A 27941-nucleotide genomic window follows, 5' to 3' on the forward strand; every position below is an offset into this window, starting at 1 on the left:
ATCTTGCTTGGTGTTTACCCATCGGAATAGTGCTCTCTCACCAAACTGCATCAGGAGGATCGCGCTGAAGATAGGGGAAACGGCACGCCTCGTGCAAATTTCTTACTCGATACTGGGCGACCCCGCCTTACGTCCTAATTCTTCCGCAGTTCCGTGCGCCATTTTCAACGATAAGTACGCTAAATAAAGCAATTTGAAGATTAGCTTCAAGCCTGCGCTGCAATGGCAACTATGTAAAAAAGGAGTCGCCGTGTTGCGCGGCTCAGCTTCCTTTTCCGTTCATGTAATGCGCCCGCTTTTCTCCCGTTATCTCGCTCTTCGCAATACGAGTGCGGTTGCGCGTTCCTTCCTCGATTATGGCATCTGCCGCCGCTATCATACCCGGGAGTCCGTGTAACCGATGTACGGAGATGCTGTTTGCGCGTCGGACACCGGATAGCCTGGAGCTCTTCCGCCTTCGCCGGTGAACGCCTGCTCTCCCACACAGAAACACAAAGCAACGCCGCGGCCTACTGGGAGCGCGGGAGGGGACGCGCGTCCCACTTGAACGCGTAGCTCAGGCGTTTCGCTTCGCTCTTAACCACCCCAAGGTCGGTCCGCCCAGGAATGTGTCGTCAAAGGCGCGCAGGCGGCTGGCTGACTCCAGACATGCGCGGCAATCACTGCGACCCGTGCAGCGAACGCGCGGCGAACGGCGAAGACATATAAACGGGAGAAAGCTTTCCAGCGTTAAATGCTAGGCGACAAATTGTTATCTGTAAACAGCGCCGTCAGCGAAGTGGTGGGAAAGAAAATGAATTAAGCGTGTCAGGCACGCCATCGGCTTTGGGCCAGCGCCTAACTAATAGCGATAATATACACGACAGCTGTGAGTAAACCTGTAAAACAGCCCGCCCTGTAACGTTCGCTTGGCATTCATGGCACACCACGTTGTTGTGACGCGTAAATAAGCTAAAGCGACGCAACGCAATACAGCGAAGTGTGTGCGATGGAAACCCGACTAGCGCCGGAGGTGTACCGATAGAACAAGCTGTCAAATAAATTTGAAAGACGCGCATCATTACGAACTCAAGTTCACTGCCGGGTGGCACGTTCCGTGCTGTAAAATTGAGGCCTGATTCCTCCATAAGCGTGAACTTGATGACCTAATTCATATGTAATATGACGACATGTTTAATATCTGTGGACAGGGACCTCAGAGATGAGGGCGCCATCGAGGGGGGTGGCGATAGGCGGAGGGGGGACTCTGGATGTGGTGCATCCACGGAGTAAGAGGAGGTTGGATTTATGAGGGGAGAAGGCCAGACCGTTTTTGAAGGCATGAAGGGCAACTGCATCCGCCGCCATCTTAAGGGTTTCTTCGATGATTCCATCATTATTCGCGGTGATCCAGGGGCAATGTCATCGGCGTACAGGAAGAAGGAGAGGTTGGGGATGTGCGCTAGGGTGGTGACCATAGGCAGGAGGGAGACGTTGAGGAGGAGGGTGGAGAGGACGGAACTTTGATGGGTGCGGAAGCCTAGCATCGTTTGTGGGAGGGTATGTATGACTGTCTTCGAGAAACGGTTACAGGCTGTTGAGGATGACGTTTTCCATGCGTTTTCTAAGGCAAGCTGTTAGGGAACATAGGTATTCGAGTGTGGTTGGTTTCCCAGGTTTGGAGGTAAAATTAACTGTGGCATGTTTCCAAGAGGAGGAAGTTCTCCTAACTGCCAGTATTTACTGAAGTAGTCTGCTAGCGTTGGATAGACTGGGGATCTAGATTTCGGAGGGCATTGTTTGCTACTCCATCCATGCCGTTTGCGGATTGGGAGTTTAGTTTTAGGATGGCGGCGCAGACCTCTGAGAGGGTGCATGATGTTTCATCTAGTGTTGAGTCTGTGTGTCCTTCATATTGCGGAAGGGGGTCGTCCAAAGGTAATTGGCGTTGAGGTCCTGCAAGAGAGCGGCGTCTGAGAATAGGCAGGAATGAAAAAGACGGGTGCGTTTATCGGAGTGTGCCGTTTTGGAGAGGGAGGGATCGAGGAGGTGAAGGAGTAGATACCAGGTGGCTTTGCTGCCTAGTTTGCCGAAATACATCCGGTTACAGAGATTGTGCCATTGTTATGCACGGGTTGGTTTTGGGAGAATTAATCGATCTTAGCGGCAAGGTTTGCAAATTTTACACCATGACCCATGGGCAATCTCGCCTTCGCATTACATGCCCTGTCCACACCCATCTCTTCTTTATTTCGGCTACGATATCATTAACTCGCGTCTGATCCCTGACCCATTCTGTTCTCTTCTTGTGTCTTCAAATTACACCTATAATTTTTTTCTTCCATAGTTCGCTGAGCTGTCCTCAGTCGAATTACAAGTATTTGCGGTATCCTCCGCGTTTCCGCCCCATAGGCGAGTGCTGGCAAGATACAACTGTGGTATGCTTTCAACATGAAGGATACTGATAAACTGCTATTCGCAACCTGAGAGTATACTTGTCGAATCCCGTCCAACAGCATTCTTACTCTCCTACTTATTTCACTCTCGGGGTTCGGATTTACAGACACTATAGTTGGCTAAAATAGACGCGTTTCCTGACTACATCCGATGCTTCACTGCCTGTCGTAAACGGTCGTTCGCTTTAGAGATTGTTTTAATTAATTTGGTATCCTGAATAATAATTTTAGTCCCACTGTTTTGCTTTTCCTGTAACCCATTGTGCCTCCAGCATGTATTGCTCGATAATCAACAAAGAATAAAGAGTACAGGTTCTCAAATTCTTTTCCCGAGCCGCTTAACCGAGCTATTTAACAAAAAAAAATGTGAGGTTACCGGGGTGTCATTGACTCTAATCCCCAGCTCTTCACAGTGCAACCATCTGACTACCTCTTGTAAACGTATCAGGGAATGGCAGAGGAGAGACTGTGTCTGCCTGCCTGACACCGTTCCCGATAGGTATTCTATCATTTTCCAGTGGCGGACTATGATCCTTATGCAGTCCCCAAATACATTTTCTAACACCCTTTAAATATGCCTATGTAACGCCTTGCTTGCGCAATTCCTAGGTTTCGTAGGCTATTATGCCTGGTTAACTTCCCTCCACTTCTTTCTAATCTATCTTTTTAGCTAGTTTGATACACCAACTGGACTACTGTTCAACTCTGTAGCGACCTATGTTACCTCAAATAAACATTCACAACTAAAACAACAGACCTTATAGTGAAATAGCTGCCGTTGTCCGATGGGGATACTTGGCACCACCATGCTACGGATTCCAAATTACTACATACTCGTCGACCAATCACCACATTGCAACGCTTCTGGCAGCCCATATCTCCCCATCAGCTCCTACCCTGTGGTATTCTGAAATGGAGTTGGCGCAGTTCGGTCAACAGGCACGCAAACTTCTGCAAGATACTCGTTCTTTGGGGCTGAGACCGGGCTGCTTGAGCTGAAAGCGGTCCAAGGTGGTTTGACTAGCAGAATTCGCTTTCGCCACATGTCTCTCCCATCGCCGAGCGCCACTTCCTTTGGGAAGACGGGTCCCAGCGTTGCTTTTTGTGTCTTTTGGAGCAAACTTCTTTCGGCTCCCCGCGTACTCCACTAGACACAGTGTCTTGGTGGAGGCACGTTTATCCGGTCATGTGACATCCGGGCAGAAAAATGTAAGGCGATTGCGGATTGGGGCACAGTAAAAATAGCGGCGCTTGCGTCACGGTTCGCCGGCGCGCAATCGCAGAAACCAGGGAAAATTGGCCGGACATTTGTTCTTCGCAGAAACGGAAAATTGCTGGGAGAGAATACAGGCGGCAACGGTGGAAAGTGAAACAGGTAGAGAGAGGGTAAAAAAGAAAGAAAAAAAACCAAACAAACTAAATTTCCAGCGAAAAGGCGTCGCATAGCTCCTTAGCGTTGAGCATTTGTCACGTGATAAGCCGGCAAGTCCTTGGCGCAGCGCGGCACTTGGAACGGCACCAGGGCGAACACGTGACCCGAGGGAAGTGAAATTCGCAGCGCCGGCCGCGTGTCAGCGAGAACGAAACGACGACAACTGTGCCCAGCACCTTTCCGCCTCAAGGTAGGATTCGTCACGCTATCGCGCAGTGTTATCGTCGCCGTGACCTCGCCCGGTTGCGAGCGGCAGCTGTGTGCTGCTGCCATGCTTCCCGGCCTGCGTCACGTGACTGCGGAGCAGCCTGATTTCGTTTGCCCAGAGAGGTCCGGAGAGCGCGCGCTTCCTGTTGATACAGTGACCTCGGCCGGACCAGCCAACCGCGCCCGAGCGGGGGAGGCCGAAAAACATGTAAATTGTACTGACAGGCCGGCTATTTTGTTTTGCTCCTTGCCGCCTTTTTCCTCCTTTCTCTCGGACGTGTTTGTGTCCCGTGTGCTTCACGTTTGAGGGGGGGCGAGAGTGTGCAAGGAGGGCAGGCTCAAGGTGCAGGCGACATTGTTTGTTCCTCTCTCCAAGTGAGCCATTCATGCCCGGCATCCAATGGCGGCCAGCCTTTCTTTAAATGCCATCCCCAGATACTAAGTGGCTTTCGGCAAACAAGCAAATATTGGGCTCAGTAAAGTTATTGCACGTAGCAAACAACAAAGGTTTCTTCCTTTGCTGCTGCTACTGCTGCTCACTCGAAGAAATTGTGTGCGTAGATGACGCAATGCTCGTTCATAAGACTTATTTATTTTTATTTTCTATACCTCAAACGCCCCTGTGAAGGGTTTTCATCAGGAATATTGTCTCTTATAGCGGAAGGCTATGAATGTAGCTTCCATCTTTCTGAAAAGTTTTAAGGCTTGAAAACTATATTAATGTGCAATATGTTGTGTGATCTGCTATTTTCTGCAAGTTTAAGACACAGGGTAACGATGTAACATAATTTGCAGCCATCAGGAGATGCCTTGTCATAGACGCTGCTTAAACATGTGTCTAGGGTTAATGCAGCACTGAAAGCGCTGTGGCCGTCGTGTCAAGGCATAGGTTCGTAAAGAACGACTGTTTGTTTTCATACACGAGGAATGGCAGCATAGCGTGGTATGTGCTGCTCGAAAGTGGACTAAAACTACCAGCGTGAAATGTCTAATTGCGCTTGTTAGCAAGTGCGGTCTTGTCGTTAACACTCGGAGAATCAAACCATTATTTCAGTTACAGATTAGCACTGCAAAGTTATAGCGCGGAAACATTTCCGTGGTTCTAAACAATCGAGTCACAGCAACCGGGAGTGTTGCTCATCCAGGGAGCTGAAAAGCGCAGCTAGTCGAAAAGCCTTGTGGTGGGCCACGTTGGTTTAAAGAACATAATTTTTTATCGAGGAGGCTAGGTTAGGTTAGTTTAGGTTTACTTTCGCTGTCCAGCCTTTAAATTCTGCATGCGGTGGAATAAATAGTCCCTTCGCAATTATCTCTCCGTTTCTCCGGAGGGGAAAGTGGTTTTAGTGTGTCCGCAGTATCGATCTATTTCAGCCAACGTGGTGCGTGCGTGCGTGCGTGCGTGCGTGCGTGCGTGCGTGCGTGCGTGCGTGCGTGCGTGCGTGTGTGCGTCTCGGGGAACCCTTCGGTGGATGGACCTGCGGACACCCACCGGTAAAAATGCGCCTACACCTACTCCTCCAGCCTCCACTAGCCCGCCTACCCTCCAGAAGATCCTCCCACCCATACACATATGTGCCCACACAGCAGCGGCGGCCCAGGGATTTGAACATCCACCTCGCATGCGCTAGGTGTGAGATTCGATCGCCACTGCCGCCGGGTACCCAACAGTGATAGAATGGGTACAAGCTTTTCCATGGTCTCGCGCTCTGCTTCTTTGGGCTGAAATGTCTGGAAATGGCTCTTCGACGCCCCCGTATGTAACGAAAATACCTTGCGTCATGGCGCTCGTTGGCCAAAGCTATCTCTGCGCCGTTAAAATTCAGCACCATCATCACATCTACCGTTCTCTCACTTCCACCCTCCATTAGGCCTCCACCCATTAAAGTCCACGCCACAGCTGAACGAAAAAGCGACGGCGAAATCAAAATCCAAGGTGCATTGTGAACGCGGTCAATGTAAAGGCGAAATGGTATGAACGCCTGCGCATGCTTAAAGCGATAGCGTTAAGGCCCCCGCTGTGCCAAAAAATCGGCCGTCGTCGTTCGGCGTTGTGAACGAAAGATCCCTGGAGAAGCAACCTAGGTGGGTCAACTAGGTCACGTGACCTTGTGGCGTCATGACAGCCTGCCCATCGCACTGTTTGAAAAGTTTGAAAAGTATTTATTCGAAGTGTGTCTCATACACTTCAGGAAGGAGGCCAAAAGGCGTGCTGCCTGACGAGGGCCTTCCTCCCTGGGGTAAGCAAGTTGTATGCAGAATATATACACACAAAATAAACAAATACAATAAATGTAGCGGTTGCCATGACACTTGCTGGCATGTTAAAAGGAAAAAAAAACTGTACAACAATGTTAAGGTAGCTTCAAAGTTGTTCAGATGCATGCTGTTGGGTTACAGGGAATTATAAACTCACCACCGTGTCAGGTAGCAGTTCAATTAATGATTAGTCGCGAGTGGTTGCTGGGGAAGAGCGGCCCGGGTCTCACAAGCCCGGCCGATGGCTGTGTTCGGAAACATCTATCTGATGGTGCACTGGTGCATCTCTCAACCGCTGAACCACTGCGCCAGGAGTGGTAGGAGGACTCCCAGGGATCTACGAACGTTCAGTCGAAAATGACGAATCTCGCGTGTATGGGCATTAATACGTTAACGCAATCGCTCCGCACTTTTAAGGCGGAGTTTAGGTATCCCCTCCAATTTTTTATTTTTTTTTCTTCAGAGGAACCCACTGTTAAATGACCAAGTTTGCCTTTCTCGCTGCAGCGGTCGAACTGCTACATCAAGACTGACAATTTATGGAGTCGCGCCTGCTGCCTCTGGCGACACCACAAAAAAGATTATTGGTCGCTTACAAACATGAAATTATCAATGCACAAAGGGAGCCACTTCATGTTATTAAGTATCTGCTTTTAAGAGGCAGTTTGTAAGCAGGTCAAATGTTAGCTGCAAACACGTGTGACACGTAGAAACGCTACTACCTTGAACAGGCATGTCGGCAGTGGCCAGCGAAGCTGTCTGTTCGCGTCGCCTCGGTCAAAACCTAGTCGTAGCAATATTTATTTTTGTGCACGTTTCTGAGAGGCTTTACACCGACATCGGCTTTTCTAGCATTGCTAGTAAAGTAGTGCTTTCGCACTGAAAATTATGTGCAGGTGTCGCCTCCAGCGGTCAGTTTCGCAAGTAAACTTCGGTGCGTCAACCCAGTTTCCTTGGGCGCGAATCCCAGAGGCTAGGCTTCACGGCCCTTCACTTCATAACGGCAATTACGGTGTCCGTTTCGATGTCGCCGTCACAATTCTGAACTGAGTGGGTGGGAAATTTTTAAATGCAGTTTTCTAAACCACAACTGCGCCTTCTGCTGCTGGACAGACACCAACATATCCAGAGAGAACCAAAGAATGAGAAAAAAAAATAGATTGACTTGTCCTTAGTGCCCCTTTAAGTGGTTAACGACTATGCTGACATTGAGAAAGTGTCCCAAATCAGCGTAAGACGAGACCGAAATCTACTCCTCGCATTGGCACAGCACACCGGGGCTCATTGTTGTTGACACAGATGCTGGAGGAACTACACAAGCAGCGCTCTCAGTGTCACAGGGGCCCTGGCGATTGTGCAGCCTTGGATGCGAGCAAGGCCATCGTCTTACGAGGCATGTCGCCTTGGGGAGCCCCTGATAACTCGGATCTGAGGTCTCGGTGTCGCAGAGTGAGCGTTCCTTGCGCAACCTCTCAGCCTCCGGCCGCGCACACGCTTCCTTCCCTTGTTTTGTCACCGTACCGAGACAGCGGCTGTTTCTCACTCCTCCTCTCCAGCGACACACACGTGTCTTAACCTCGGAGGCCGACCACTTGGGTGCGTCTCGAGGGCTCATTTTTTTCCACCTCAATATATAGCAGGTGTCCTTCACCGTCAAGCTCGAATCATTGCCGCCGAGCCCTTGACTGTCGCGACACAGGCGGTGCAGCTGCCCTAGAAAGAGTGCCATTTTGTGTCACTCGATGAAAGCCCATTTCTCCTTGCGTGGGCCGCAAACAGGCTGGCATCAAACGTGAGACAAAAGGCGCCTTTTTATAATTTTTAAGCAGCACTGGAGACATTGCTGACTACAAATAAAGCAGTTGATATTTTCTCTACAACCAATACAGGAGAGCACTTGTACCGAAATTTAAACAGGCCGCCCCTTTCTTTCTTGATTCTATGGGGAATTTCACGCCAGCAAGCAAGTGGCTTTTTTTATTTTTGATAGAAATGGAAAGCCATGAAAAATCCCGGAGACACACTAGCTAAAAGTCTTGTCAGCGCTTTTGTGGTGATTTAACATTTATCGGTCCTCTAAAGCAATCATTAAACTCTTTTATGGTCAGAGCTGCTATGGTGCTTGTTGGTATTCCGGGTGTAAATGATGATAGAAACAGAAGGTTACAGTAATGAACGTTGATGAAGCCTAGTAATTTCTGTGCATGTCTCTTCCTGTAATACTCAACGGAGTAATTGCACCATCGTAAATAGAGAGGTAGCCTGTTTTACGAATCAGGGGGAAAAAAAAAACTGCACTGAAGCTTTGAAGCGAGATTGTTTCTCTGTGCATAAACTGGTTAGAGATAAAGAAGACATGCGCCAGTTTTGCGGACCTTGACAACGTCTTGGAAGCGCTGAGATTACACTGAAGAAATTTCCCTAAAGAAATTAATGAAGTGTCTGAAACCCCAAATTTGCATGCTTGGACACCACCGCCAGTGTTTTATTTTCACTGTCTTTCTCGCCCTCTATTCCCTTTTCAGTTGCTGTTTCCTGTATGGCAACAGCCATATTTCTTTCTTTGCTGCCGCCTACTCGCAGGACAACGCACCGCTCACGTTATTTTTCACCTGCAGATCATTGCCGTTTGCCACGCACATGAACGAATGAAAAAGAAAAAAAAATTTACGGCGCGGGATCAGAGCTTGGATTGTCTTTCTGTCCCGAGCGCCCTTCAGCCCGGTGTTAAGACGATTAAACTACAGGATTATTCACACGGTAAGGGCTTGTTTGAGCTCGTGGTGTGAGTAGAGCTTGCCTCGTGGGCGACAACGATGACGCTGGTGTTGAACGGGAAGAGTGTCAACCACTGGTGCAAGAAGATTTGTCGTCACTCTGTGAAAAATGCACGCTTCATAGCTGAAATGAACCCCTCTCCTCTTCTTTAACCCTCGCAGGTGCCGAGAAATAAAAACAGGCGGAAATGGACCCGCTACGTCAAGAGGGCAAACGCTGAGACTGGGTTCGAAAAGGTGTCATCTGCGACGCCGTAACATGCTCAGCTTTCCAAAACGTCTGCTCGCCTCCAGTTTCGAACACAGCTTAACTCAATGGGGATATTTTAAGCTTCTAATTTTGAAAGGGTTCCGAGAGATTCTGCGCGGGCATGGTGATTATAATGGCCGATTCTCCCTCATCGCGGCAAAATTTGACCGATAGAATGCTCTTGCACTCGCAACAACTATTTATCACGGCCATAAAAAATCGATTAAATGTATCGTACATTCGAAACCCCTGCGAAGATTGTTGAGAGTGCAGCGCCACGCAGCACGCGGTGGCTGAGTGCAAACCGGAAGCGTCTTTCCAGTGAGGACGATGACGACAGCACCAAAAAAAGTATGTGTGTGGGAGGAGGGGTGGGAGGCTTGGCAATGCCACGGGTGGCGTCCTCAATCGGTGTACAAAGCGAACTGATTGAGCCTCCGTTACAAAATTGCTTTAGCGAGCCAGGAGGTACCGCTGGCAGACGACTGCAATCTGCGCGATGATTATATTTATATTGCACTTTATAAACGCGTCCACATGTTCTTATGCTCATGGTGTCACGACAATTGGAAGAGATTTCTCGGTATAATTGATAGCTAAGTTGCGCGGCATTTACAGTTCTGGAGAGCTTCATATACTACCATTAAAATAATAAAAAAGAAAACAACTAGCCGACTTACGCAATTCGATGTCTTTTAATCCGCCTTTTCGCTTACCTCGACCCAGTTGATAAGTTCCCACTTAATGTTTTTTTTTTTTTTTTTATGGAAATAATGCTTAATGCTTCGAGTTTACATTGAAACGTAGCTCCGTGGGAGATAATCGCCGACAGGTGGAACAATAGCACTGCGCTGAACATGTTTACTAAGCGGTTATAAAAAGTTCGAAATTTGGGTCAGTTGTTAGGGATCCATTAAGTTCGAGGAGCACCACAAATACTAATCACACCGAAACAGGAAGCACAGGACGAAGTGCTCAAGTGCATTTCTTCCCGTTCTTCCTGTTTCTTTGTAATTTGTCTGTGTGGTGCTCCAAAGTAATGGAAACCAATTAACTCCTCCAGTCGTAGAGCCTGCTCCTGCGGGCCCGGTTTATTTCAACTGGACCCGCTGCATGCAAGTCCGAAAAATGTCGCTTCCATGGAAAACCACGGAGACAAAGCGACAAACGCCCAGTACGAGCGGAATAGACTCACAAAGAGTGAAGAGGGACTTGCCACTGAGCAGAGGAAAACGGGACGGACACTTCATTTCGCGAAAACAGAGTTTTGTTGATACGCCAAGCGCACAAATCCGTCAGTCTACTGGAACGTTATAACGATTTGTGACCGGCCGGTGCTCTCTGACTGTCGTAAAACCGGCCGCTGTAATGGCATTAACTAATCACATGCAACTTTTTTTTTTTTTTTTACAGAATGCTTTGTACATGGCCTCATTCGAAAATTAGGCCCCTGGATAGGTGGTGTTTGGCGCAGAACGACTGTAATAATAATTACGCTGAAAACCTCTTTGCCACGACCAATCAATGGTATAATTCAGTTTTAGGAGGTCGCTGACAGTCGTGTACTACGGCACCTCCTTCTGTACTAATCTGGTTGTATTCACTATTAATAAATGCAATAAAGAATAAACTTGAACATCCAGGAAGAAAAGATTGCTAAATCACTGCCTGCACTAGGGTACGTAGAGCGTCGTTAAACGGTGCTTTGATGAAACAGTGCGGCCAGAGACGAAGATATCCAGGCACCGAGACCAATTACAGGTGACGTGGTAGGTAACCATAAACGCTCAGGACAGCTCTGTGTGGACGAAAACAACGTCGACCAGTCTTTATGCTGCAAACCTTTTTTAAATTCTTTTTAAAACAGGCGAAGGCGGATGCTGACAGCATTTGCAAGCATTTCAAGCCAATAGCGATTTTATTTGTTGAAAAATTCTAATGCACTTTTTAATTGGAGCTTCGAGAACTTGGATAGATTTTCCACTTACTAAGAAGGTAGGTTAAAAAAAGTTGACATAGTGTCACCCACTGCGGCGGACGTTCGACTGCTGAGGCGGACTACCCGGGTTCGAACCCGACCGCGGCGGCCGCGTTTCGATAGAGGTGGCAAGCTAAATGCGCCCGTGTGCTGTGCGATGTCAGTGCAAGTTAAAGAACCCAACATGGCCGAAATTATTCAGGAGCCCTCCACGGCGCACCTCTCCCCCTCTTTTCTTTTTGACTCCCACCTTCCTCCCCTCCCTCACGGCACGGTTGAGGTGTCCACCGAGAAGTGAGACAGTTACTACGCTTTACCTTTTCTCAAAACCAATTTTCAATTTTATGATGGTGGCAAGTCACAGTTTGCTTCACCACATAAAGGGTCTTTGTGCAGTGAAGCACCCGAATTGCACCAGCGTTTGTTTTATGGGCTGCAGGCATCTGATGTTGAAAATGGCGCTCCCGCTCGCATTTGATATTTATCCAAAAAGCAGTTGAGGCGACCGTTCGGAAACTTGACCGGCAACTGGTCGATGCCATAGACGCATGCAATAGAAGAGGAAGGAAGATATGCCTCAGCGTCGAGCCCGAACCGCCAAGGACATTATTCTTGGGCCCAACGCAGAACATCATACCAGCTCGATCACATGCGCACACAAAAAATACAGCTTTGATTGATTTACTTCAGGAGTACCGGGTCTCTTAAACGAGTGCGCTGTCGTGGTAGACTTACTGAATATGCCAATAATAGAACGGTTGGAGGCAGAATCTGCGAGTGTTGCTACCGCAGTGTTTCACCGTTGCCCTCATTTTTTATTTGGTTCGCATATGGTACTGCTAAAAGCAAAGGCTGAGTGTTACTAACCAAAAACCTTGCTTTTTCTCTTCTATTTTGGCAGAACCTACTCTTGGATTCCGGAACTAACTACAAAAACTGCGTGAAACGGAGCAGCAAAGAACTTAACGTAATTCCTGTTGCTCCGGTGAAGCTGCAATGCCAAGATTGCGCTTGATTTCTAACTGCGAGTGGTTGCTGTCTATCCCTGGCCTCACAGTAACCATGTGAGCAGCGCAGCTGTTGCTTACCTGCGCTGTTTATCATTTGGCTTCCGCTTGTCTCAATTACCTTTCTGCAAGATAAACGCTACACTGGAACACTCAAGATGCTCGTATTTGAGATGTAGATACTACATAGAATGTGGTTTGCCTTTCCTCAACGATGTCTCCTTCCGACGCAAAGAAAATGTTTCGCAACAGAGCTTGCACCTCGCATGTAAATCCACCTAGAGAACAGCGTATTTATGAAAAACTCACTCACACATGGGCACTCACATAAGAGCATTCGCTCAAGGGCACTTACACACTAGTCTAGACAGCAACGGCCCTTTTGTAGCCTAGTTGGTTACTTGTAGTTAGTTTGATTACTGCTTCATAATAAAACCGCGCTTTTATTTTACTTCATAATGAAAGTTTGAAGAATAAAGTTATCGCACTTATTATCAGCTTCCTCGCTGCGTAAACGTGCACTTCCTTCTTTTGTTTTTTTTTTCTGTTACAAGTTCTTAACACCGGAAGACTGCATCTGGCTTAACAATTAGGTGCTGGTCCAATTCTCTCAAAGCCATTTCAGTGCTCTTATACTCCAGAAGCCGACAATTCTAGACAGGGTGAGTGTTAGTAAAACTTGCGAGTGTAGACTACGCATTCCTTAGCCTTGTGAGTCGGCTTGTGCATGACACCGCGACATTCAGGAACGAGCAATTTAATCTGCGCGAGATTCGTCCTGATGCTTCGCGCTTTAACGCTTCGCTGTTCTCTCCTCGTCGCCTTTCGACCTCATTAACGACACTGTACTGTTCCGCACGCAGCCTTGTATCCTTTGTGCAAACCGCACTCGCTCGCAAAACCGCACTCTTTAAAAAGTTTATCCACGAGTCTGTCTTATCTCCTTACAACCATACCGCCATGCTCTGGCCACCTGTAGAGCGAGTCAAGATATCAGCTAGGACGATGTATTTCATCATTCTTGCCGTCTTCCGGGTTGATTCGATGAACGACAACTAGGAGTTGCGACGGTTTCTACAATATCATGCGCGGGAATGCAGCTGACCTTCTTCGCTTTCTATTATGGATGGCAACGTTTTTTTGCACCCCCCGCCCCCCTGCGCTGCCCTCTCTCCTAACTCACTCTCCATCTTTCTTGCCTCTTTGACCTCTCATTATGCGCAGGCTCTTTTTCATTAGTGCATATTTGATAACGTCGCGCTACTCACCATCCCTGTCACCTCCGTGACGTGATTTGTTTTCCCAAGATATTTATTTGTTGCTTACAGTGCGTTTGGTTTGTTAACTCGCTGTGGCTGTTCGTCCCGGCAACTTGCTGCTTTCGACACTATTTGTGAACGGGCTGCAATGAATCTCAGCTTTGCTTTGCCTTGAACCTTTGTATGTACCGGTTCGATGCATAATTTTTGTCTTCGCACTTAATATGTTTCTCTGCTTGCTTACACCTCAGCTACAAGTCAGCGCTTACGTTGCGCCAGTCTCTTCCTTCGTACCGTCTCCGCGCTGTTTCCTCAACAAGACATCTCTTTCCGCTCCATCACCGTGAAGTGCATCCATCCACAGTCGAAGGACGGCAGATTGGCAGCTGTGCACATGCGAGGTCCAAACACGCCGCTTTCGACCACTCGGTGAGAGCCGTTCATCTGCCGCTATCAATGGCTTCGGGATCAGAAGCCGTGTCCTGGAGGTCTCGTTGTTGGGGGAAGGGGGGGGGGGGGGGACGTGTTTGTCGAGCTCGAGTGCTTGCTCTGTCAACCCTCGTCCCGCTCAGCTAAGAGCAGAGGTTCCTTCATTGTCCGCGCGTATCGTTGTTAACGAGAGTTGATCCTCCGCGGGCGCCCTCCGGTTACTATTCGAAGCGGCGGGCCCGCGCACGGATGGCAGCCGCTCAAGGTCGCCTCGCGAGCGGCAGCTGATAGGCGTTGTACGCCTTCTGAGAAAATGATATGCACCGGACAAAGGGCCGACCGCAACGGCTATATATGCGCTGTAAATGCGCTGTAAATCTTCTTTTTGATGTCACTTTCTCTCTCTCTCTCTCTATTTCACCCTCTTCTTTCAGCCTCATCTGGAGTAGCATGCCAGGCCCATAACCAGGCAGACCTCTCCATTATTCATTAAAGTCTCTCTCTTCTATCTTCTAGCAGGAGTTAACACTTTTTATGCACTGAAGAACAATGCGAAATAAAACGCACTCACCGAATCGTGCATATACTTTTAGTTTATAGGGAACAGTCTATAGTGAGTGAAAGGCGAATACTGGCTGCGAACAAATTAAAAACAAATTAAATGTACGTTAAGAGGCTTATGTGCGGGTCTGACAAAAAAAAAATACGACATTAAAAAAATGCTGTAAAAGACGAAAATTCTCTTGAAAAAAGAAGAAAGGAGCAGCCGTGAAGATAGCTCGTTACTAATTGTTGCAGTATATCTGCCCACCTATCCTGTATACAAGAAGCCCTTTGTATACAAGCAGGAAACACGTCCTAGTGTAAGGGAGTACCAGGAGGAAAGCAACAGAAGGCTTTAATCCAACAGTCCGCCTCAGGGGAAAGTCCAAGTCCGTGCATGTACTCGTCGATCATCGTGTCTCATTTAATCGACGATACGGGCGCTTGACGATCCGGGGCCCACAATCAATCTCGGAGCTTGTCCGCGCTCCCCCACAGAACGGATGCACTCGCGCAATCTTGCAAAACGGCTCCCGGGTGGAAGAGAAGGAAATGAAATGAACTCGGCGCCAATCGCTCGTTTGGCTGCGAATCTGGCGGCGAAACGTCTGCCAGCGGCCACACCTGGCATAATCGCACCGGGAGTGCGTTCAAAAAGCGGAGAGGACATCGCGCTGCTGTCGCTACCGCGCGTGCCTGCAGGGCGTTCCGAGGCAGACCCCCGCGGGCGCATGCCTCGCAAATGGAGGGACGCCCACTGAACGCCTCCGACGAGGTCGTCCCCCGAGGGTCGTTCGACAACGCGGTCCAAAGGCCCGCGTGCGCATGCTACGTAGCGCGACTTCCCTGAGAGGACGGTCAAGGCGAACGCGCACTGGGAACGCGTCGCTGGCTTCTATTAACGGCGCACAGTTGAATTGGCTGGCGGTGAGTGTATGATAGCCACAATACAGAGGCTCGCTGGGTGGCACTACTGTACGGCCTCCAAGCGACTATTCATTAGCCCGCTGACAATTGTCATCGCGCCTATATATGGAGGGAGCTCGTAATTACCTCTCTAGAACTCGGAGAGCTACACTGTACCCTGTGTTACGTCTCGTTAAAACGGCGCAGTGAATGACGGGCCGTGTCCTCAACCCTGTTAGCATGTCAGGTTCAATCGAAATCGAGCGCAGCGAATGAGAACCGTCCTTGCATGTAGACCTTTCCAAAAAGAGGAGCGCCGCCATATTGGGCACTGGGCTGTTCTTGTAGTACAGGAAAGTGTTGAGGATTAAGATTCCCCACGTTCCCCGTACAGCCCAGAAAACCTGTTTTCCTGAGGGTCGTGAAAGTGTGTATACATGGCGTCAGGGCCACACGTGGGGATATTTGAAGTGGATTGGAACCTCAGTACGCAGGCTTTGTTGTATTAGTTTGCATCGATCGAAATGCAACCACGGCTGGAGTCAGACCCCAGTCAGAAGCCTTGTCTGCAGTGCCTCGGTGTCAGCACCCAAACGGGATAGCCGCTGAGCTGCTGCGACGGGTCAGTGCCAAAGAGGCCTTGAGCAGGGCTTTCTGGCTCTGCTTTCGAATTTTTCAATGAATTCTGTGTTTCGTGTTGTGTGTAAATATCCTGAAGACAGATAATTCATTTGTGTTGAAGTACTCGATAAACAGTATTCCTTCGAGGGTTTTCATGCCACTTCGGTGCCCTACTTTCCTGGCGCGCTCGCACTAAGACCCACACTCACCGATTTCGCCACTCCGATTTCGTTCCGCCGGTTACCCACCTAGATGGCCCCCTTAGATGGCAGCTGGGTCACTTAGGTTACTTGACGTTGTGACATGTGTTGACCTTGTGTTGTGGCGCTGCACCGCTGCGCCAGGGGTGGTATGGGGACTCCCAGTGATATGTGAATGTAAAGTAGAGAATGACCCATTCCGCGTATATAGGCACTAACCCATTAACGCTATTGCATCGTACCTTTAAGGCGTAGCTTAAGTATCCCCCCCCCCCCCCCCCTTTCTCAGTTTTAGAGGACTAATGAACAGTTGGTCGGTCTCTTGACCGTCCGCCTATTAACCGTCCGGCAGTGTGCCACTGGCTACTGCAAACGGCGCTCGCGATTTCCGTTTGCACTAGCCCTTCTACTGATAATTGATTAATAACGTAGAAGTCACAATGCATCGCTGCACGGTTCGACACCTGTACCAGGTACAGCTATTTAACAGCTTGGTATATGAAACTAGTTAAGCGTATCAACACACTGCCCTCTGAATTCACTTGCTACGTGTAAAAACCCGTACTCAGAACCGAGCTGGCGAGAATTAAATTTACAGCGTTTTAGAGGAAGAGAAAAGTTGGATTTGGTTTACACAACTCGCAGTCTTTCGGTCTGGTCCAGGCACGTAGCCAGCGGGGGCCCACCTCCTGAAATCAAGTTCATTCACCTCCCCTCCCTCCTGGCACTGTTCTTGGTGGGCGTTCGCCGCACAGCGTCCCCTGCACCCTCAAACGAGATATTAAACAACCCTGAGCACCCCTGAAAAAAAAATCTTGGCTAAGCATCTGGTCTCGACATAGCGGAAGATGCAGACCATTGTTCATGGCACAGAACACCAGGTCGAGTTTACGCAATTACCTTATTATGGTAGTTACCCAGTTATGGTAAAAAAAAGAAATTAAAGAAATCTCGTCTGCGTGCCTCGCCTGCCAACTTAAAATGTGTTCATAACCCCTCCTCAAGCATCCAGCTTTATAGCTATCACAAATTCTATGGATTAAATGCTTCAATTCCAAGCATTTCATTGTGTTCCCGCCCGATTCGGTCTCGGTTGTTCATCTAAGTCCCTTCCTATCCGCGGCTTGAGACGTTAAAAAGACGAGGAAGAAAAAAAAAGATCCAGCAGACACAAGCCTCGCTTTTGCACTGCTCCTGACAACATTAAAAAGAACAGTTGCAGTTCGATGAGCCTAAGCACTCCTGGTATTTGAACTCTCTCAAGGACGCTTTCCACTGCTTCGGAGAACCAAACACCCAACCCGACACTTCACAGCCTGGGAACATGTGCACCATGCGCAATCCTGCCAGCCTTCCTCCCTCGGTGCAACGACGGGCCTTGCGCGCATGGACAGGTGGGGACGTTTGTGCACTGGGAATTCCAGTCTCGGCGTCGAATTCAGTCGTCTACGCGTATTGCAGTACGCATTGAAACCAGTTGTGCAGTCGCTTTGGACACAAGGGCGTTCCCCTTCGCTTTATCTTCCTGTCTGGTACCTGTCCGCCTTCCCTGGTCATGAAGTCGGAATCAGTTAAGCGCTGTTCTCTACTGGTGGCCGCTAGGTGACGCTAGTTATTGTACGTATAGGAAACCCGGGTATGAGAGTGAATGGAGTAGGGTGTGTTCCGGCTCATTCAATCCGCGCATGCAACACCATCGCATTGGTGCGGTCGGCGCGCAGTTGTCAATCTGTTTTTTTTACTTCGCCTTTTGGAAAAATCTTCCCTTCAAACTTAACGGCTGCCCTGAATGCACTCTGTCAAATTATACCTGCAATTGTTTCTGTGGTAGTTTCAGTGGTAGCTGTTTCAGTGGTATTTTGTGAAGTGTTCAGCGCTGTCACAGTAGTATTAGCAGCAGTAGTTGTAGCATAAGTAGCAGTAGCAATAGTAATAGTAGTAGTAGTAATAGTAGCAGTAGTAGTAGCAGTGGTAATAGTAGTAGTTCTACTAGTAATAGTAGCAGTATTAATATTAGTAGTAGTAGTAGTAGAAGTAGTAGTAGTAGTAGTATATTAGTAGCAGTAATAATAACAATAGTAGTATTAGTTGCGGTAGCAAGGATTATGGTCATCATCATTATGAATTTTAATGGCGCATGGGCAGCTTGGCCAAAGAGCGCCATGACACAAGATGTCTTGGTCTACACAAGGTGGGATCAATGACCCATTTCCATGCCAGGGGAAAGGTAGTATCCAGTGGAAAACCGGTGGGTATCCGGCGGCAGTGGGGATCAATAATTCCGCGCCTCTCGCATACGAGTGGCCGTAATGGTGGTGACAGTAGTAGTGTGTCTGTCGTAAAGTGTCACCACCAGATCCTGAAATCATGACTATAGTGAGGATAGTGAACTGCTTGCTGGCTAATGAGAACGTACCAGCTGTGGTCAAGTTATCAGGTTCTATAGACGGTGGACCTGGAATCTGGCCCTTACAGAATGCGGGGGAGGTTGGGAGCACACTGTTACGGGACAGTTGCCGCTGCTGGCAGTTTTTCGCCCCAGCGCAAGAATGCCCTTTCTTTCACATCCTCCACGCTGAAAGGACGACAAAGGCTCCTTTAAATGGATGCAATGCATAAAAACCACTACACTCTTTACGATTACGTCACTGCTCCACGACTTCTGCGGCGAGATGCAGCCCTTCGTTTGGCGAGCATTCTGGCACTATAATCTCAAAGTTCCACTTCACCTGGTCTTCTTCCTCATCACTTCTTTACTTGACCTATCTAATGCACAACATATTGCATCGTGCCCACCTGTGACCGCTCGTCTGCGTGGAGAGTCGGGAATTTCCGGCAGCCACTGACGGCGGCATGCAAGCTTCATTTCATTCCCGGTACGGCTCCATGACATGATTCCTAGTGGAACAGCCCAACGGCACGATGCCAAAAGGAGAATACGGGATGAACCGCGGCGCTGGCCTCGTGCCGCTGCGCTGTTCTACTAAGAATTATGTCTGACCGACTCGCCCACCAGTTCATTTTGTACGTCCATGGCATGGTATCACCAACAACGATTCTTGCGCGAGGCTTATGTGGGCTCATCACTTGGGACCTCATGGGGAACGAGGGAGCAGCGTCACTCAAAGGCGTCACTCCGCCAACCCAGCCAGTCCCCGAGCAGGAGAATTTCAACAAGAACGGCCAGCCGAAACCCAGGACAGAGCTGCAGCAAGAGAGCACAAAGTCTGGAAACGACAGAGGACCAGCCCGCTAGAGACTCCGCGCCGCACCGCTACACCAAGCCCAGGCGATGATGAGCCTCTCTGCAATCCCGTAAGCGACAAGCGAGGCTGATGATTTCTTTATTAAAGAGGCGCAAAATCATTAGCGTGGTCTCCTCTTTCATCTCCTCGTGCCCAATGAGAATCCATATTCGATACAAAGCAAACCGGCTTAGCACACACCCTACATCCCTCCTCCTGTTTTCTTCTTCGGCAGTTATGGTGTCTGCGGCACCCTTTGTTTCCATCAAACAACCGCTACTACCGCTATTAACGGCGCGCGCTAGACCCGGCTGTACCGCCAGCGCCGACAGCGCGGCTCCGTCTAGCTATATATACCCGTCGCGCGCGCCTGTTTTTCCGGCGTCGGCGTCTCGCGCGGAGCAAAGTGTGCCAAGGCCGGCCGACGGCGCCCCTTCCCTCCATCCCCGAGTGGTGCCGTTAGCCACGCGCAGTTGCGTCAGCGCCCAGGAATGACTGCCTGGGAGGAGGAACGTCGCCGTTACGCGGCGCCCGCTTCCCCCTCTTCCTCATCGTATTTCGCCGGCGCCGATTGTTGGTGGTCACAGTGCGGCGGTTGACCGTTAGCGTAATCGAGGAGGAAAGCCCGTGCGCGACGCTGGGAGGGGCCGCGCACCCCGCCACCTTTTTTTCCTTGTTTACACACACACTCCTGAGCAGAGAGGTCTGTCTGGTGACCTCCATCGTTTTTATTTATCGTTTGCTTATTTGCTTGCAGCACCGCATTCACCAGCGTGGGATGACTGCAGCGAGAGCGTAACGCGGAGGATGGCCAACAAATACACGTGTAACGAGAAACTGCTCTCGACTAGCTTTTCTTTAATGAGTGCAAACAATGGTGCAAGCAGAGAAACCGAAACGAATAAAAGGAATAGAAAGTACACAGAAGAAATAAAATATTGATGACTAGAACAGAATATGTGCATATTTGTTTCCGTTGTCGCTTTAATCCTTCCCTTGGAAATTCGATGATTTTTAGTTCGCACAGCGAACTCGTATATTCCATGGCAGTGTTGGATAGTCAGACCTAAAAATAACGGACAAGCGCATTTTTTCAATGGGAAGTCGTTTATGAGCGCAGTTTTTCGCTGATCGCAAGGATACACCCCAGCAATCAATATAAGATCCCCTCCTCGGGGCGCTTGTAGTTTTCTTCTGTTTATTGTCGAAAGCGCGCAGCATTGGTTTTCTATGCCAGTCTTTGCTCGATGTGAGCTCAGGACAAACTTTAAAGCCAAGATATCACTACATAACGTAACATTAGATCATTCCCACAAATGAGTTCATAACAGTATTTTACAATATTCTACGGTTGCATCAAAATTGTTGCCAAGAACGCATCCCACTGGTTTTCTATGACAGTCTTCGCTATTCGATGCGAGTGCAAGACAAACTTTAAAAGCAATTTTTCGTTTAGACCATTGCCATCAATTTGTTCATAAGAGTACCTTACAATTTTCCACAGCTGCCTCACAGTATTAAAGAGACGAACAAGGAATGTGGACCTGAGCAAGGCAATGACAATCTGCTAACGATAACACTTCTGAGAAGAGAATAAGAACAGAGGAAAGGAAGGGTGCGCCTTAGTTTGCGTTGGGGAGGAACTCCCTGCGGTAGGAGCTGCGATGGAAGAAACACCGACCGACCTCAAGAGAGAGAGAAAGAGAGACAGGACGGATCGGGGATGGGAGCGGATCGCGGCAGAATGTCCGGTTGGATGCTTGGAGAACACGAAAATTCGTGGTGCGGTAAAACGCACGCATTAGCGATTTGTAGTCCTATTAACGAAAAACAGATGTAAGCAGGAAGGTGGACATGAAAGATCACTGTGCATGTCGGTTAATATAGATCTCATTCTACGTGCATGTCGCAGCGATAACAAACGATTGAAAAGCGATGCTTGTTTACCGCTGTTCCGCCGAGTCCGATTTCAATGGTAGTTTCGACCTCCTGGCGGACTTCCATCCCAGATTTGTTGTAACTGCGAGAGAGAAGAAGAGAGGGAGATACGCTGGGGGTGAGGCTGTGCGCTTCCTTGAGCATGGTGATCAGTATGCATCCAGAGCAGGCTTGAACACACAGTTGTATGAGAAGCTCGCGGCTGCTTTGAGCGTTGCCATGAATGTTGCGCAACACCAAGCATCACAATAATTGCACAAGAATGGTGTTGCCATTCATATAACATATTACATATTAAAGCTGCCTCTTTAGCTAGCTGTTGGCGGTTACACGCCTCGCTTAGTGTTATTCATGCACGGAGTGGCATTCACTTGAGCACAGGAACTCCGAAACTTTTTTTTTAGTGGTGGGTAAGGACTTTGATTTATGGTTTTGTCTATGGGGTTTGACTTCCCAAAGCGACTCAGGCTACGAGGAACGCCGTAGTGAAGGGTTCCGGAAACTTCGACCACCTAGGGTTCTTTAACATGCACTGACATCGTACAGCACGCGGGCCTCTAACATTTCGTCTCTATCGAAATGCGACCTCCGCGGCCGAGATAGAACCGGCGTGTTTTGGGTCAACAGCCGAGCGCCATATATAATCACTGAGGCACCGCCGCAGCCTTCAGGATTTTGAGTTTGTTTAGTTACGTGTTTATTTATTCCATGTTTTATTTAAATATTCAAATTAATTTACTTTATGCTTGTATTTTTGTATTTCACTCTTCAGAAATGTATTTGTTAAGGAACCCCTTCCAGCAAGTGGCGTCGGCTGATTCTCATGCGCCTGGTAGCGTGACAATGGAGGAAGCGGCTCTACAATGCAGGAAGCTATCCCCTTTCGTCTGTCACGCCTTGCATTGCCACACTAGCAGGTTCATGAGAATCCGCCGACGCCACTGGCTGGAAGGGAGAAAGCAACTTCATTATTGAGTTGTATCCGACTGTAGCAAGGAGGAGGCAGTGAAGAAAAGAAAAAAGACGATAACGGTCGCACTCATGGTGGACACGGCGCCTCTAAGCCGCACTGTGCTCGAGGGATGAAAGTGGTGAACGGATGTGGGAGAGAGAAAAATAAGTGATGGTCAACACCACCGGCGTTCCAGTGCAGCGTGGATCACGCACTAGCGTCTGCGATAGCAGCTTCAAAGACACCATAGACCTTCATAGACCGCAAATGCATCTCCAGGCAGTCTTTCTATATGAAACAAAATGATACGTTTAATTATTTTATATACGTTTTTAAATGTTCTAGTCTCATGCAGGAGGATGTTGGTAATGGCACAGTCCTGTACTTGGAAGCAAAAAAAAAAATACAAAACTTTTGGCTTCAAGTCTAGTTCATTTCAGCTTTTGTCATACAAAAACCGTGGGTGACGAAAAAAAAAGCGGTTCGCAATGACCGCTTGATAAGCTTCATCTCCCATAGAAGTTGGCAGCATTAGCAGAGTCGACAGGTCATTCTATAGGAAGCAAAAATGAGAAAAAATAAGCAATTTCAAATTATAGCCCCTTTTCCTATTCCAAGTCTGACAATGCGTGCGAAAAAGCATCCAAAGATGTGCCGGTTGCAAAACTTCCAGTAGATTCCAGTCTCGGATGGTTTGCGAAAAGAATGAAATGTGTTTACCCGTCGGGGAAGCAGAGAGTGAGCACGGGGAAACGCACGTCCTGGTCCTCGTTGTACACGACGGCCGCCGGGAAGCGCCAGTAATGGTGCACGTCCTCCAGAGAGTTGCGCACGCACAGCACCAGGGACCCGATGCCCACCACCAGCCGCAGGAAGCGGGCCACGCTGGACACCCTGCGGGATGTGCAGTGAGCACCAGAACTTATTAGACCTCTTTAGCATACCGTTTATCGTGTTACCGTTAGCGTTATAGGAGTACCAATTTTCTGCGCACCGCCACTACGCACGCGCTGATTGGTCCCGATGCGGCAGGCGTGCGTGCAGCTGCCAGGTACCTGTCGTCATCTGGCGCCCTCGAGGCGGTCTGCGCATGCGCACTGGTGGTGAGCGCGCTCCCGGTACTCCGGTAACGCTAACGGTAATACGATAACACGGTACGCTAAGGGTATCTATTGCCGAAATCTGGGGATAAAGTGCTACGGCCATTTATTGGGAGCTAGCAAATGCTCTCACCGCCCATATCCGTGGAAATCTGCTACAACCAGTGCCACGAAAGTTTGCTTTCTCCACCATGTCCACGCTTTGAGTACTGTTTGAATGCCGCAGATGGGCAGATAGTCGGCCAATTGCCGAGATCCTGATAAATCAGAAGGCCAGATTTTGATACTAAGGCTTTCAGGAAAGTTTCTCCGGTGGTGTGATCGAAGAACTGTGTCACGTGGCAATGGTACTGAAAATCTATAAAGAGGTCCACACGTAAGGCATCCAGGCAGTACGAAGCGAGATGTTGACGATGGAATAGTACGGCTGCAAGTGCACGACATCAACAAGGCTTCTCCTCCACTCACTCGGCGGCGGCGTACTTGGAGCGCTGCAGGCGCCGAAGACGCTCGAAGCACCAGTCGATCAGGATGATGGTGAACGTGCGCAAGGACAGACCCAGCCAGATGCCCAGGTATCCGCCCACCAGCGCCAGGATCTGGGTAACCTGTCGCGGGATGTCAACGTCACTTTTTCGTGCTGCCAGCTTATTACCAGGGACTTGTCATCATTGTTCTCGCTCAGCCTGTTAACCGAATGTATCAGTCTCATGGTGTTCTTCTTGCTTAAACGGCACTTCTTAGGGAACCGCACTCTAGAGGCATTGTGAAGCCTATTGGGGATCTCATTTGGCTATCGCCATGTTTCGTACGAACTGGCCAAGGCGCCGAATTTCTCGTTGCGATCGGACAGCTTCCAGCCGTGTCTCTTGTGTCAATGGCTCAGGACTAGATGCCGTAATAGGGATTTATTCGCGGAAATCTAAGAGTTTTGGAGAAACTTTAGAAAGGAAAACAGAAAAAGGGGATAGAAATAGGGAAGGGAGCCGTAGGTGCATTGGCTAAAAGGTGGAGGGTAAAGTTATAGTCGCACACGTTCGGCCTGCACTCGGCATTCCATAGAGCGATGATTTAGCGCATTACTGTACAGATACGGGGGTCTATAAGACCCGTTGTTGGGCTGGTTGTCACCTATTATGGCAGTAAGATCGAGCATGACAGCGCTGATTTGCACATCGCCATCATCATCAGCCTGACTACGCCCACTGCAGGGCAAAGGCCTCTGCCACGTCTCTCCAATTAACCCTGTCCTTTGCCAGCTACGGCCACAGTACCCCACAAACTTCTTAATCTCATGCGTCCACCTAACTTTCTGCAGGCCCCTGCTACGCTTGCCTTCTCTTGGAATCCACTGAAGTTATCTTGCCTTCGGATTGCAGCCGCCGCGGTGGCTCAGTGGTTATGGTGCTTGACTGTTAACCCGAAATACGCGGGTTCGATCCCGGCCGCGGCGGTCGAATTTCGGTGGAGGCGAAATTCTAGAGGCCCGTCTACTGTGCGATGTCAGTGCACGTTATAGAACCCCAGGTGGTCGAAATTTCCGGAGCCCTTCACTACGGCTTCTCTCATAGCCTGAGTAACTTTGGGACGTTAAACCCCATAAACCAAACCAAACCAAACCAAACCAAGGATTCTGGTTGCATGCCCTGCCCAAGCCCCTTTATTCCTCTTGATTTCGACTAGGATGTCATTAATCCGCGTTTGTCCCCTCACCCACTCTGGCCGCTTGCGGTCTCTCAACGTTACAAATAATTTTCCACTGCATAGCTCGCCGCGCTGTCCTCAATTCCGGATTGGGGACCGCGTCTTATAATTCCTGCACAAGCGCGCACAGAGCGTCCGAGAGGCGTTTCGAAGTGCTTGGCGGTGTCTAACGACCGTGCGTCCCACCCAACGACACCGAGTGACGCACGAGACGCAAAGCACGAATTGCGCGCTCGGGTCGGTCACCTGATCTCGGGGGGAGATCTATATGCAATCATGTGATCACTAGTGAGCGCTTACCTCGCTCTAAGTCGACAAAAGTAGCCCAAGGTGCTCTTGGGGGTTGTCACGTAATTGTGAACAGACGCACGCGTCGACCTCGGGGGACATCCTCTTGTACAGCCCTCGTTGTTAAATGGTATGGTATAATGTGGCGTTTAACGCCACCAAAACGACACGGGCAATGAGAGACACCGTAGTGGAGGGATCTGAATTGGTGTCTACTGCATGGGGTTCTTTAAAGTGCACTGACATCATACAGCATGCGCGCACCTTTAACCGCCACTGAAACGCCACCGTCGTGACCACGATTGAACCTGCATCCTGGGGCTCAGCAGCCGAGTGCCTAATGAAGGCAGATAAACGCAAGCTTCAAGGTATAGGACGAGGGAACAGCTACGAGAAACTTTGAGAGAGCGGCATGCGATAGCCGACGCGAGAATAACTCACGCAACTAGGTTAGGAAAAACGAGGGTCATCAGGCGAATGAAATGTGTCGTGAAGACTATTTCCAAAGGAATGGTAACTGCCGTACTTATACACTGAAAGTCATTTTCTCTCGTCACACATACAGTCTTGCTACGTGCTCGTTTAAAAGAGCACACACGATGAACGAAATTTAGAACGGCCAGGTAAGTACACTGACTCGAAAGGCAGCCTGCGAAGAAATTTCCAACAAGGAGTATTGCGAAAAATCGTCAGACATAAATCTCAAGACACAAGCCGTCGCCCGGCCCTCATCCTTACTAGGACACTGAATGGTGAAGATGTCTTCGAAGTTTTCTCGTTGAATCCCACATCTTTAATGAATAACGGCGCGTTAGTTTTCGCGTACGCTTCCTATGCATCAACATTATTTTTTCATGTCCAAGTAGGCTCACTGTTTGCACAGCTGGCTCACAGTTTCTGTGTCGTTGTGGCGCCGTATACTATATACTTCTTCGCAGGTAGCATCTCACACTGGAATGATCACATGCGCCACATTGCGATTAAGTGCGGGACCGAGGATGTTAGCAGCGATTTGCGCCCGCTCCACTGTCACCGCGCCTTGCGATGGAAAGCAGTGGACTCACCTGCAACTTCTCGATGAACATGAGGACGTTGACGCTAGTTGACGACATACTGAACTTGACGGATACCATGTGGTAACCTCTAAAAATAAATAGGAATGAAAAAAATTGTCAGAGACTCCTAATTACGTTACTTGTTGATAAAATAGCACTAGAGGCTGTTGATGCCTTTAGGAGTTTTCGTGTCATTCCTGCATGTTGATATTTGCGGACCCCGCCTGTCTACACGCAACCAGGCAGCCCTTCGGGTCATCTAGCAGGTGGTTAGTTTCGCCGCAGCTGTCTGTAGGTGGCGACAGGGACCTATAGTTGCCACTTCCGGTCTGGTGACGTCAATTCCAGCCAGCCAGTGAATTTTACTAACATTTTTTTTCCCATTGAAGCTTCTAATTCTAGCGCATTAATATAACTCAATAATGAAAGCATGGAGCAGGCTTTGAGGAAGATTTTGATAATATGACTTGGATCGACCTCACCCGTCTTCAAGGATAAGGCCAGGGTCTTCTCTCTTCACTGGGTTAGCGTCGTAGAAAACTTCGCTGCAACGGGCAAAAGATGAAAATTATATCTCCTCAAATCAGATGCCAAATAAGAGCATTGATGTTGTCGTCTGTGGTCTAGGCAATGCAGGGGGCATAAATTGTAATTCTGTTTCATTAGCTGGAAAACTGGTGAATGCCTACTGCAGCAAGGGGCAAAGCACTCGCACTGGCTTCATGCACCAAAAGGATGCAACTGCACGTTATATGCCCCTCGCGACAGGTGCAGTAGTGAGTCGTTGCTTCCTTTATTCAATTAACTCTAACAAAAGGTTGTAACTATTCATAACGTGAATGTTAGGTACAGCGGACAGCCTTTGGACAGAGAATAGACGAAAACAATTCTAATAACGTGACATGGAGTAACACACTGCGTAAAAGCCGGTAATCTCGGAGTGAACAGAGGATTACGAATCCGCAAAAAACAAAAAAAGTTCCCGAAGGCAAGGAGCAACGAGGACGGTGCAACAACGACGTACAAAAACGACGAGGTGCAAAAAAACAAAACAAAAAAAAAAAACAACACGGTACAGAAGCAACGCTGTCACGCAGCACTCACTCGCATGGAACCCTGCAGCCGGCCGAGCAGACTTTCTCGTACGACTGGCGCCACCTGGAGGTGCACGCTGGTGTGAGAGAAGAGCAGAACCGCCGTGTCAGGAAGTTTATTACTCTCTCTTCTTATATTTTAGTGCGATAGCACTACTTCTCGGGTTGAAACCCAACTAAGACTCTTGTGGCGTTCCTGACCTTGAGGGTGTAGAAATAAAACAATATTGCCGTGACTACGTTTCGAACACGTGGCGGCACGAAC

The 27941-nt window shown here is 48.9% G+C and overlaps 1 protein-coding gene across 1 annotated transcript in view; it reads right to left on the reverse strand.

Annotated features, from left to right (window-relative positions):
* Positions 1-27941, reverse strand: part of LOC149364998 (uncharacterized) — a 104932-nt gene that overhangs the window by 47012 nt on the left and 29979 nt on the right. The window contains exons 9-14 of the mRNA XM_089570229.1: positions 27687-27753; positions 27065-27127; positions 26592-26670; positions 24004-24143; positions 23156-23329; positions 21493-21565 (exon numbers count right to left, since the gene is read on the reverse strand). Coding sequence (XP_089426355.1) covers positions 21493-21565; positions 23156-23329; positions 24004-24143; positions 26592-26670; positions 27065-27127; positions 27687-27753 — 596 coding nt within the window. The remainder of the gene's footprint in view (positions 1-21492; positions 21566-23155; positions 23330-24003; positions 24144-26591; positions 26671-27064; positions 27128-27686; positions 27754-27941) is intronic.

The sequence above is a fragment of the Amblyomma mixtum genome, chromosome 2 (assembly GCF_055824585.1).
Source record: "Amblyomma mixtum isolate Tamu chromosome 2, ASM5582458v1, whole genome shotgun sequence".
Taxonomy (NCBI): Eukaryota; Metazoa; Arthropoda; class Arachnida; order Ixodida; family Ixodidae; genus Amblyomma; species Amblyomma mixtum.